General features: G+C 56.1%; 1 protein-coding gene across 1 annotated transcript in view; it reads right to left on the bottom strand.

The window, feature by feature from the left end:
- LOC122382549 (thyroid receptor-interacting protein 11-like) overlaps nucleotides 1-12,234 on the bottom strand; it is a 43,930-nt gene that overhangs the window by 17,217 nt on the left and 14,479 nt on the right. The window contains exons 3-4 of the mRNA XM_043368039.1: nucleotides 11,816-11,926; nucleotides 4,157-4,369 (exon numbers count right to left, since the gene is read on the bottom strand). Of these exons, the coding sequence (XP_043223974.1) occupies nucleotides 4,157-4,369; nucleotides 11,816-11,926 (324 nt within the window). The remainder of the gene's footprint in view (nucleotides 1-4,156; nucleotides 4,370-11,815; nucleotides 11,927-12,234) is intronic.

Here is a 12,234-nt window from a genome sequence, read left to right as displayed (position 1 = left end):
GATCGCGGTGTGCCACGGTATACTGAGGTCTATGGCTTCACAATTGCAGGGTAAATTCCACCCCGTTTCACCGTGCTGGATGGAGTTATGTGCTGTGTGCCCTATAAGGATACTCTGAGCAGCGTTCGACCCCACCCGGCGTCCGCCGGCCGCGGAAACTGAGACCGACACGGGAAAACAGGGCGCGCCGGCAGCACGCCCCTGCCGGCCGCGGCCGGTGCACGGCACCACAGAACGTGCAGCGGCGCAGAGACACAGGGGTGGGATACTGCGTCACCGACCGACTGCCGGGGCACCACGCCGGACTGAACATTCCACATTGGTGGCGTCAGAGGCGGAGAGCCAGCCAGCCGGCCGGCGGTCCATCTATGAATCGGATCAAGTCACGGAATGCCAGCGATGCCCTGATGATATGCCATTATGTAAGAATGGCCTATCAATTTCTCAGTCCCACTTGAGAATCGATCAATAGACTTGTTGAGCAGGCACTTGAGGCAGATAGAAAGGTCGAGGGTTACTGAAAAGTAATACGCCGTACTACGACACTTGAGAAATACAAAACATATGTTATGGCAAGATACAGTGCATTGTGCAGTAAAAGCCGTCCTACAAGTGCAACCGTAACGGTTTGGCCACTCACCCAGTCGTCGCCAGATACAGCAGAGGTCCGACCCACTCTGGTCTGACCGAGCCCACTGCCTGCCGGCGCCGCCCGGTTCGCAGCCAGTCCGATAGTCTGCCACCCACGCCCCGCCTGAGGTCCCGGCTCGGCGGACCGGCGCCGGCACCGGGCGTGCCCTATCGGCGCTGTGGCGACGGCGGCCCGCCCGCCTCCCGCCCCTGGCTGCCGGCGGCCCCAGGTGTGCACAGCACCGTCCGCCGCCCGCCGTCCCGGTCCCAACGGCGTCCGGCGGCCGGCGACGGCAAATGTTTGCCGAAAACACGCCACCGCGACGGTGTCGAAACGGCCCGAGGAGCACGTCACGTCCTGTGACGGAACGGCGTCACGTCCTGGCCTGGCCGTCACAGGCCGCCACGTACTGGTATGGCTGTCAGGCCGACGTCACGTCACTGTCAGAGAGTAACGTCACGTCCCGGCCACGTCGTCACGGACTGAAGTCAGACCTCCCCGTCATACTCTGTCCATGCGTCACATCCGTCAAATCGTCAGACGCCAGTCCCGCGGTGTGTGTTTGAGGCAGCACTGCAGCGAGTGCAGAAATGTTTGAAATATAGACTGGTGAGACAGCCTAGTGCTATACGTATATTTTTTACCTATATTTATAAATCAAGCCCCAAATATATCACAGCAGATTTTAACAAAGGGGCGCCAGTCATTACCGTTTACCCTATACGGTCGGGGCGGCCCCAAACAGACGCAGGTAGACGTCTAGAGCTGCTTTTCTTCGGAGAGTGATGACACATAAAATGCCTACAGCCGTCACCATTTGGTAACATACTTGAATTACTACTGATAGTTTTGATTTATATAGCAACTTGTCCGTTATGTCAAACGCTCGTCGATCAGAGCTTAAAAGTTGAGAGAGGAGCAGTTACGATACAGGTCATTTAATGAATATTGACCAGTCAAATGACACACAGTGACCGCTCAGGATGGCCTCGGTCGCAGGTCGCCAGAGAACGAATCATCGCCATTCACAGTTAGGGATAACTAAGGCAATGACCGAATGCATTATCACGCAGGGCGTCTACAGTAGCGCACCACACTCTAACGAGGTGGTCGGGGTTGACTCGGGGGTTTCCCGTTCGGCCCCGCTGCGGTCAGTGGACCCCGACTCGGAACAAATACAGTGACCGCGCAGCGGCCGGACGGGTCACCTCATCGGCGCGCCGCCGCGGCCGCTCCTGTTGCGGCGGAACAGCGATACAGCAGGACGATTCGCCCACTGTCCTGACCGCGGCGGCGGCGGCGCCTCTCGCTCTCGGTCCGTGCGGTCAGACTCGCCACCGCCACCGCCCGGTCTCGGAGCCAGGTGTGCGGCGGCATTATTTACCGAGGGCGGCGCGAGGGGCGCCAGGGCGGCCGTCAGTCCTCTCCCTCCCTCCCTCCTTGCCGTCATACAATACATGCACGGCACACGGGCGGCATGACCCTGCATATGTGGACCGGCGGACGGCGGGCAGGGTGGCCCGGGGTAGCGACGGAGCTGACCGGTCACCCCCGGAGGAGTGACCGTGTCATCCCTGGAGGGCGGGACAGACCGAGTGCCCGAGTGTTTTGGAGGGCAGCACAGCCCAGTCAGGGCGAATAGCCACCCTCCCATGTCCAGAGGGAGGCCGGTCGCGCACCAGTCCCCAGATCGGCACCCCACCACCGTCCAGGCCAGCCGGGATATTCCTCTAACTTCTAATCCGCCGACCAGTACAGAGCGCGAGGTGATTATCGCTGGGAAGAAATGGCGTTCGTGCTGAGCGAATTAGCCTCTCAGGACTCTCAAAGCAGGAACCGAACAAAACAAAAGTGCCCAGCTCAAGTTCGGCGTCATAACTGACCATTGATTGATGTAAAAATAGCTCCGCACCACAGCGCGAGGCGTGAAGGTTTGCGCCGAGTGAGTGGCCTTTGGGAGTCGGTGGCGGCGGCAGCGACTGGTCGGTATTATGTGGCCGTGTTTTTGTTACAGTTCTGTCCAGCCGACACGGACCGAGTTCAGGTCAGCCGGGGTCAACTGGGGCCACCGCTGGGAGGGGAGGCGTCCAGTACCCCACAGTGCTGCGCCCCACAGCTGGGGTGGAGTAGGTATATCGGCCCGGCAGAGGACCGGGACCGAAAGACTGGCGCGGCGGCCAGTACCGTGGCTGAGCTCAGTCGGGGTCGAGGGAGCGGAGAGCGATCAGTTGCGGTCCAAGATCAGGTTCCTCGGGGAGGGGCCAGGAATTCCGACTGGCCGACCGGACCGCGGCGATTCCACGCCGCCCGTCGTACTGGCGTCCCAGGATGCAGCCGTTCCAAACGGAAGGCCAGCGGGTTTTTACTGCGCTGACCGGCCGACGGCGGCGGCGGCGACAGGCGCGGCTGTCGGCGAGCTGTCGCGGACACTGCCGAACATGTCTGAGTCTGTGTCCCGGCGGGACCTCCTGAGTCCTGACCCTCAGCCTCCTCGGTGGTGCGATGGAACCGTGCACGCTGAAGGGGCAAGACAGTTCGCAGTGACCGCTGACCATTGACCAGTTCCGGTGACTAGTAGCCGGTGACCGGTGACCAGTCTCTATCTGCCGGAAGGGCAGCGCCCTGGCCGGCTAACGACCGCTGTCCGTGCGCCGTGCGCGTCCAAAAACCGGGCTCCTCCGTCCGTCTGTCGGTGCGACCGGCCAAAAACTGGCCCCGCCAGACAGCGGACCCGGCAGCGGCCACAGTGCCGACGCTAGCCCGTCCTTACAGCGCCGGCAGACAGTGGGCACTGGGCAGGGAGCGGCGAACAGCAAACGGCGAACGGCAGAGCACCGACCGCGGACGGCGGATACTGCACAGCCAACAGCAGCAACTACTTACCCAGATCAGCGACCCGCACACAAATGAACACAAAGGCCCAACAGGCATGCATTTCCAGCTGGAACGCAGGAAGCATGCAAAAAAGGAAACCTTTGAGGATATTTCCTAACAACCGCTTACTTTGCCCAGCGCAAGCGTGAGCGGCCTGACAGGTGATTAGAAAACGCCGCCGCGGCTGGACGCAATTTAGGAACGGGTTGCATTAGGTACCACCTTTTCCTGTTTGGGAGGGAGGCGGCTGCGGGCCCGGTCGTTTCGGCGGTTCGCCCGCACCAGTAGCGACTGCAGTAGCAGGTGCCCCCCCCCCCCCCGGGGTCAGTGCCCCGCAGCCTCCCAGGGCAGCGGGCGCCCCTATGGGGCCGCCGGCCGACCCCACCGGGCACACCGGGCCTGTCTTACAGCCAAGATCGAAAGCAGCGCTCCAGGTGATCCGGCAACCCAACCAACGTCAGCCGGTCCCCTTCCTGGACAACAAAGACTGCGTTGGACCCACCTCTTGAGCACTTAACTGCGTTGGACCCACCAGTTTGATCAGTTGGCTGCGTTGGCCCCCCAGTTTGATCAGCTGCCTGCGTTGGACCCCCCAGTTTGATCAGCTGGCTGCGTTAGATCACTATGATTAGTTGGCTGCGTTGGACTCACCTGTTTGACCAGCTGGCTGCGTTCTCTGCTCAGCTGGTCGCAGCGCGCCGTCAGCTGGTTGATGCGTCTCTGTGCGGCCAGCAGGTCGTCTAGGTCGGAGCCGGAGGTCGTCTCCGTCTCCGTCTCCGTCTCCGTCTCGTCATGGCCGCCGCTGCCCGACTCCAGCCGATCCTGGGCATCGCGCAGCTGGTTCCTGAGGCTCAGGAGCTCCTTCTGCAATCGAAGGGAATAGGACGCTCAGACGCGGCGGAGAGCTGTGTTGCGAGCTCAACCATGACGTAAGAGTTCAGACTTCAGTGTGTGTGTGGCAGACTGCATCCACCTACTGATTATTCAATGCTGAATGGAATCAAGGCGGATAATGATGTCATGCTACGCAAGCTGAGATAAAATGGAATAGAAGTACGCCTGTTTAATGCCACAAACTAGCTACTGTCGCCCACATCTCACGGTTGGATAAATATCTGGCTAAATCGCAAACTTCGGAACAAGCAGACGTAAAGCAGGACTGAAACAAAGTCTGCAACGCAGCTGTTGTCGAACATTTAGTCCGACAGGCCGGTTATTCAGGCGGCAAGGCGGGGCACTCGGGTCGGAAAATCTGCGGCCGGAGGCGGTGCCGTCGCGCGGGAATGGCGGCAGTCCTCTCGACAAACGCTAACCGACTTGTACCGGAGAGGCTGAGGGCGATTACACAATCCTACACCATCCAGAAGATAACCATACCGGCTGAGAACAGAGAGAGCAGTCACTGGAACGGTTTCCTGAGGCGTTCTCCATTGTTCGGTGTTCATTTTGAACGCGATGTTGGATAACGGCAGGTTGTTCCTGCGAGACTCGGCGTATCAAGGCAGGGCTTTGGCGGACTGTAAATGTCTTAGACTGCACACTATGTGCTAAGATGATAAGCATCAAGTCTCAACGGACGCTGATGGGATGCATGATATTTGCAGAGCCCGTCTGGCATGTAGCGAGTGCCGGCGAGGATCACGTCAACGACTAAATGTGAAACTGCGGTCTCTGTAACCTGTACACCGGAGAGCCAGCTCCCGTATGGAGTACACCATGGGTCGGTACCAGGGTACACCGCAGAACGGGTACTCCGAGTACACCGAGAGACGGTAACCGGGATACCCTGGAGTACGGGTACTCCGGGTACACCGGAAAATCAGGCCCCGGGTACACCGGAGGGCCGGTCCACGGCCGGTCGAGGGCGGCACATCCTGTGTTTCGCCACAGTACACGGGCCGGCCGGCGCCGCACCGGCCCGCCGCGGCTTTCGCCCACCCTAAATATTGGCTCATGCGAATGGCAAATACTCTCTATTGACTCAGGCCAAGGCATACAAGATAGCGTTATCTGGCCGCGGGGCGGCGGCAGCGGCGGCGGAACGGCGCAGGTGCGGTAGGTGAGGTGACGGAGTCGGGAACGGAGCCGGCCGGCGGGGCGCACAAGGCTCAATAGCCTCCCAAACGGGGGGCGGCAGGGCTCCATCATCTTACAGTCGCTCCCAGTCGGGACGGCAATGCTTAGAGACGCTGCACACTGCACACTCAAACAGCTACCATTTGTTTCATAATGCAGGAAAAACTTCGCATGTGCTCGTGTTCCCTTGAAGAATGATATCACGTAGTTGACAAAGATAATCGCTTGCTACGTCTTATGTGACAGGTACATTTTTACCATCGGAGTGAATCATTGTATTACGAAGCTTTCAAGCGTGGCGACTTCAGTTCTGTAGACTCGTACTTCCCTTACTGCAGAGCACCAATACGGCTTCTAGTAATTAGCTATACCTAATGCCTATCCACGATTATCCGCACATAGAAAAAACGCATCATTTTGGAGAACGGATTCAATTCCTAGGTCGGCCCGCGCAGCTCGGACATTCACCCCGCTATACCGGCTTCCCTGCAGTACGCACCAGGGAGCCGTACACCGGGCTCCGACAAAGAACTGCCACCCGCCGACCGCTGCTGAACCCCGGCAGGGCGCGGCCCGCAGACGTCACACACGCCGCCTTTCCTCCAGAATGGCCGCCGTGCGGCGTGGCGCGGCGCGGCGCGGTCCGTGCTGAGTTACAGAGCGCTGACCAAATCCCGCAAACGAGTTCTGCTCTAATCCGAGCGGGCCGCGCAGAGCCCGGCTCACAGACACCGCCCGGCCCGGCCCGTACCCGGGCGTATTCCGGCTCGTACATACCCGGGCGTATTCCGGCCCGTAACCGGGCGTTTTCCGGCCCGTACATACATACCCGGGCGTATTCAGGCCCGTAACCGGGCGTATTCCGGCCCGTACCCGGGCGTACTCGGGCCCGTACCCGGGCGTATTCCGGCCCGTACCCGGGCGTATTACGGCCCGTACCCGGGCGTATTCCGGCCCGTACCCGGACGTACTCCAGCCCGTACCCGGGCGTATTCCGGCCCGTACCCTGGCGTACTCCGGGCCATACCAGGGCGATTCCCGGACCGGCCCGGTCCGTACCCGGGTCTACTCGTATATTTCGGCCCAGCCTAGCCGGTACCCCAGCTGAGCCCGCTGAGCAGAGCTGAGCCCCACCCAGCGCTGACCGGCGACGGGAGGTGCTGGGTGTACCCCGACCGGTTATGTTACATCGGAACGTCGGACCGGAGCTGCTGCCAGTTTGTGATGTCAAACAAAAATATCGAAAGAATATTTACCCTATCTGAATTCACTCTTCAAACATCTCAGGTAAGCAGACTAGGAATGTTCCGAGCGTCAGGTTCCAGTTTCCCACGACTGAGAAGAGTAGTTGGTTTAAGGGCGTCAAAGTTCGCACCTTTTGGTGTTCGCGCCTTCAGGGCGTTCTGTGAACTCATCGACTAATAACACAAGCGATGCATTTCATTACGGTAGAATTCAATGGATACATGAAAAGATATGTGTTAACCCTCGCCCGCACATGAGGGGGGGGGGGGTGGTTGCCACCCCCCCCCCCCAGGCAGTCTTTCTGCTCTGCACTCAACATTTTTTTAGCTAGAAGGCTGATTTTTCGTATAGCTGCTCGTCTATCCTTTCTTGACGTCCACTGAAAATTTCAAGTTTCTGTGATTTTTGGTTTCGGAGATATGACCTTGTTTTTCAGGTCATGTCATGACCCAAATGGCCAATTCTCAGCATCTTGCGTTTGCCATGGGCCTTGTGAGCTTTTGACACCCTGATTTCGGCCTTTTTTGCCAGTATTACCTCCCACCTATCATAGAACATGTTGTTCGACGATGTACAGGGGTCAAGGTCAGGGTCAAGGTCAACCTAGGTCATCTAAGATAATTGCGTTTTAGGCAAGCTGAATTTACTTTTTGTGAAGTTTTTTGACTGCATTTTTGGTAAAAGCTTCTCAGATCATGATTTCATGTGATATGGACCCAAAAACAATCGGTGTGCACATCAGTATACACACAGACACACACAGACATACAAACACATATAATTGACCTTGACCTAACTTGACCTGAAATGACCTCAGCAGCAAAATTCTGGTCGGATAGTGTGACAAAGAGGTTCTAGCTGGCTTGGCACCAGAAAACAGCATCGTCATCGGTATTTGATAAGCAGCGCACTTGATATCCAACGGTGACCCAAAACAGCAACATTTTTTAGTTTGACCTGACCTGGAAGGTCAATGACTGACCTGAGAAGGTTAAACTGGGTATCATTGGATTCGTCTCTTCCCAAAGAATCTTTTTGGTCTTTACTGCTAAGCTCTATCTCCAACAGGAACGAAATGGCGCGGGGGGGTGGCAACCCCCCCCCCCCCCCATGTGCGTTCTAGGATGGGAAAATGGCATGTGCGGGCGAGGGTTAAACACATCGACTGTTAATAAATTTTCAAAAGCTATAACGCGAAACCGACGCCCGACGGATAGAGCACGGAGCACAACAAATCTAATAAAAACCGTTCGTCTTATGCAATTGCGATCGGAGTTTCCCATTCAGCTTCTTATGCAACGCTTGAGCCGGTCCTGGTAGGTTATCTCTGAGTCACGAAAATTCCCTCCAGAATACATTTAACTGCCTTCAACGTCAATATGGACTCTGAACTGATATAAAAGCGCACCAGAGAGCAGGCGGGGCGAATTCCCTGCAATCAATGAGATGAAAATTGACAACATTCCGCTGCGGATTTTCATGGAGGAGCTGAAATCCAGCAAAGTCCCAACAAAAGGTACCGCACCATATCTGTACCAGTACCGCGCCATGTCCGTCGCGCCGCGCCGGCGCGCCGTGCAGCGGCAGTGCACAGCCCCACCGCCGCCGTCCGCCCTCCGCCGTCCCGCTCGGCATTGTGCCCTACCACGAGAGCGTGACATCTGCCCCGCCAATTGCACAATCGGCCCAGATCGCCAAGATAGGAGGTGCATTTGGGCCGGAACGCGGCGCACCGGCCGCCGCCATTAGCAGGTGGGGGCCGACTTCCGCCCCCGGTCCCGCCCGGCGGTACGGGTCCGGTCCGGGCCGGTCCGGCCCGTCAGTACGGGTCGGCTCTGTACGGACCGGGGCGCGGCGGTCAAACACCGAGCGCGAACCGGTGTGGAGGAAAACACAAAGAGAAACTGGGCTGGAGTTGATGTAATGGATAAATACAACAGCGCCGAAATTACAGCTGCTTTTAAAAATATCCATCTACCAGTTTTATGACGAACTCATAGCACACAGCGCAAGCCACAATTACTCGAGCAGTGTGATACCAAAAACTCGAGATATCTCGAATTTCAAATGGGACCCGTTTTCAAACAAATGACTTCCATGCTTAGCGGCCAAGAAGTCTTATGATCATCCAATAAGGCAAGGTAAAACCAAGCAGGACAGAGCAGCTTGGACGCAAAGCAACGCTAAATACTGCAACTTAATGATGCCCAACTCGGGGAGACTCTGGCGAAATAACCGCTGAGTCTAACCGACTCTGACACCGTTCGACACCGTCTGACTGACACTCGCTGACACCGTCTGACTGACACGTGAGTGACACGCGGCGCCTAACGTCTGCGACTCGCTGTGACACGAGGCTCGCCGGGCTGTTTGTCACACACCTGTGTCCCCACTCACTGCAAAAACAGCCGCCCCTCCACCGCAAACGCGGCAAACAGCCCACCAGATGTGAGGCTGATGACACAGCGCCGGAAAAAGTACCCGCGAACATACCCGCAGTTTGACGGATAGAACTTTCTCAATAAAGAAAATTTGGAAACCAGATATCCAAATTTATATCTTAAGCTTAGTGACCAGGGACGTGAACACTAAATAGTTCGCAAAATAAACATTGAGAACTGAAAAAACGATTCGATCTAATTGAATCCGATGTAACTGAATCTAAAATGGCGCTCGCCGCTCGGCACCAAATTCTGACAAAATGTACAATGTTGAATTCATGAATGGCAAATCCAATAACCCAAACATGGCAACAAGCTAATAAAATCAATATCGAATCGAAATGAGAACAATGTAGCTAGAGCCAACAAAAAGAGTTTGTGGCTATGAAAATTTGGCATTGCCGACATACTCATATAATTTAGTGGTTGCGACTCGCCGCAGCAAACGCTGTTTGATGCTATACCATGCCCCTGTATTGGCTTAGCTTTAGTGCACGTTTATCGCCACAAGTCTTCGTGGTGTTGGGTACAAAACACTCGGAAGGCTGATAACACACGGAAGGAAGTAGGTAGTTTGAATTTTAGCGACGCCATCACCTAAAGCCAGTATCCCTTTCCTTGCATGACTATTGCCTTTACGCACGAGTCGGCGAGTAAAAATGGAAACCTGATTTAGTGCTTAGTTAGTATTGTTTTTAACACATTCTAAGAATTAATCAACTTATTCTGATACTGAAAATGCAATGTCATGACAGACTAAGGTTAACATGGATTTCCTGGGGACAAAAAAAAAACACATACTCGTAATGCAGCCATGATTTACGACTCAATACATTGATAGGATCGGCGTGAGTAATGCCACCAGCTATGTGATATCGGCCGCCCTGCAATACAGACAGTGACCTGAAAATGGCACCTGGTCTTTAGGAAAACGGAAAATCGCGAAATAAACAACATAAAACTGCGCGTAAAACTGCAGGAAAGGTGACGCCCACACGTCACGACAGTAATTAATTTAACTCCCAAAGGGTCAAAAGTAGCCGGAAGTATAGGAGCAGTGAGCAACAGATTAGTTTCGAGATTATTAGCCTCTGAGGCTTTAACTCATTAGACTTTAGACTCTGATACGGTCTGCTCAAAGATCGAGGCTGGGCGACGGCGAAGAAAAGACGCCTGATTTAGGATGAGCTCATATCGCGATTGACTCGGGAAATGCTCAGCATGAGCTGGGAGATGCAGCTGTGATTTGAGTGGCTGGTATTTCCCGATGTGTCAGACCGCTCTCCCGTCACGGACGCTGCCTCGCGGCCGGGGAGCCTTGGATCTTATCCGTGGGTGTGCGTGCCGTGCGGGCCGAGTCGGTGCTGTTTTGTATCCAGGGAAACTGCACGCAGTGACCTCCCCGCGTGACGGTGAGCGCCGCTCACAACAAGACGGCCGTGAAAGGACCGTCTGATTTCAATTAAAAACGCGAGATGCTGAGCACCACGGCACGGTCTATAACTGTGCAAAACATGGAGAAACGGATAGCGCTAGAAACGATAAAGAGAGGATAAAATCTTAAAGTATATCAGCGCAGACATGCAAGCATAAAAACGCCAACGGTAGCGTCAATGCTACGAAAGAACAGCAGCAGAGCCCCAGAAGCCAATTCAGAATACACCGTTCATTAACTGCGGACAAGGCAGACGGACAAAAACTGCCGAGAAACATCAGATACCGCGGCCAGATAGGGACGAGCTGTCCTAAAAACCCGGCCCGACAGGTATCTGAAGGCTTCGTTGATAAACTATCGCAGAACGACAGTCCATATGGCCGCCGAGAAAAAGTGAAGTGTCAAACTTTTGAGGTTGTGTTTCTCACCAAGCACCACACAGACATATTCAAAATTAGTTACCCAATGAGTTAATTTGATCTCAACAATTGCATACCCTCAGGGCGGTCAGGTTACTCCTCCACATGGACATGTGGCGGATATATTCAATGATCACCAAAGTAAAGTCCCGCCCAGAAATATCAGCAACACGGAGCCCGACGTTCCCAATTGTAACGCCTAGGAAGGTAGCGTGAAACGTTCAAAACGCGGCACACAATGGCTGCGCCATTATCAGGAACAAACAGCGAGTGACTTTATACTCGAGCGAACAAAGACGAACATGACGACTGACCTCGAGCAAGCGACGATTATTCAGCAAAGACGCAACACAAGGCATGAGTGTTTCATGGACTAGGTGAGAAGGGAAATGGGAGACGGGTAGCTGATGACTACCTGTCGGGACGAGAGCAGCGCTTACCAGCGAGAGGATCTGAGTCCTACGCTGTGGCGCCCGCATCAACCATTGCAATAGGGCGTGGACAAGGCCCACACATCGACCTTTCCCTTGGGAGGGTCGCCTAACACTCACCCCCTAGGTAGGGTAAAGCCACAGACCCACCCCCGGGGAGAGTGCGCCGAAGACCTGACCCTCGGTTGGGTACGTCCGAAACCCTTCCCTCGGCAAAGTGAGCCCAAAGACCCATCCTTCGGCAGAGGGCGCCGAAGACCCACCTCTCGAGTGACGAGCTCCTGGCGATGCTCCTTGGACAGGCCGCTCAGCCGGAGGTCCGCGGTGTTCAGGCGCTCTTCGAGCTCGCCGCTGTGGCGCTCAAGGCGGGCGATCTGAAACCAGAGACAGAGACCCCGTCAGCTCCCCGTCCAGCCTGCTTGGGGGCGAGGGATACCCTGAAGAGCCGCAGGGGCCGATGCTGAGGGCCGTGGAGGAGAACTGGAAGGTCTGGAGCCGGAGCTCGGCTGAGGGACGGTGACTCACCTCAGGCAGTCGGGTGTTGTCGGCGGCGGGGAGTGCGCGGCGGCGGTGGGGCGCTCTGCCGGCTCCCCGCTGGCGAGTGGAGCCTCCACCGGCAGGGCGCCCTCCGCCTCCAGCCGCCGACGCCAGCGCGCATGCGCCGCGCAACAAGCATGGCCGC

Source organism: Amphibalanus amphitrite, unplaced genomic scaffold, assembly GCF_019059575.1.
Source record: "Amphibalanus amphitrite isolate SeventyFive unplaced genomic scaffold, NRLGWU_Aamphi_draft 000142F_arrow, whole genome shotgun sequence".
Lineage (NCBI taxonomy): Eukaryota > Metazoa > Arthropoda > Thecostraca > Balanomorpha > Balanidae > Amphibalanus > Amphibalanus amphitrite.
This window is presented reverse-complemented; position numbering and strand designations above follow the sequence as displayed.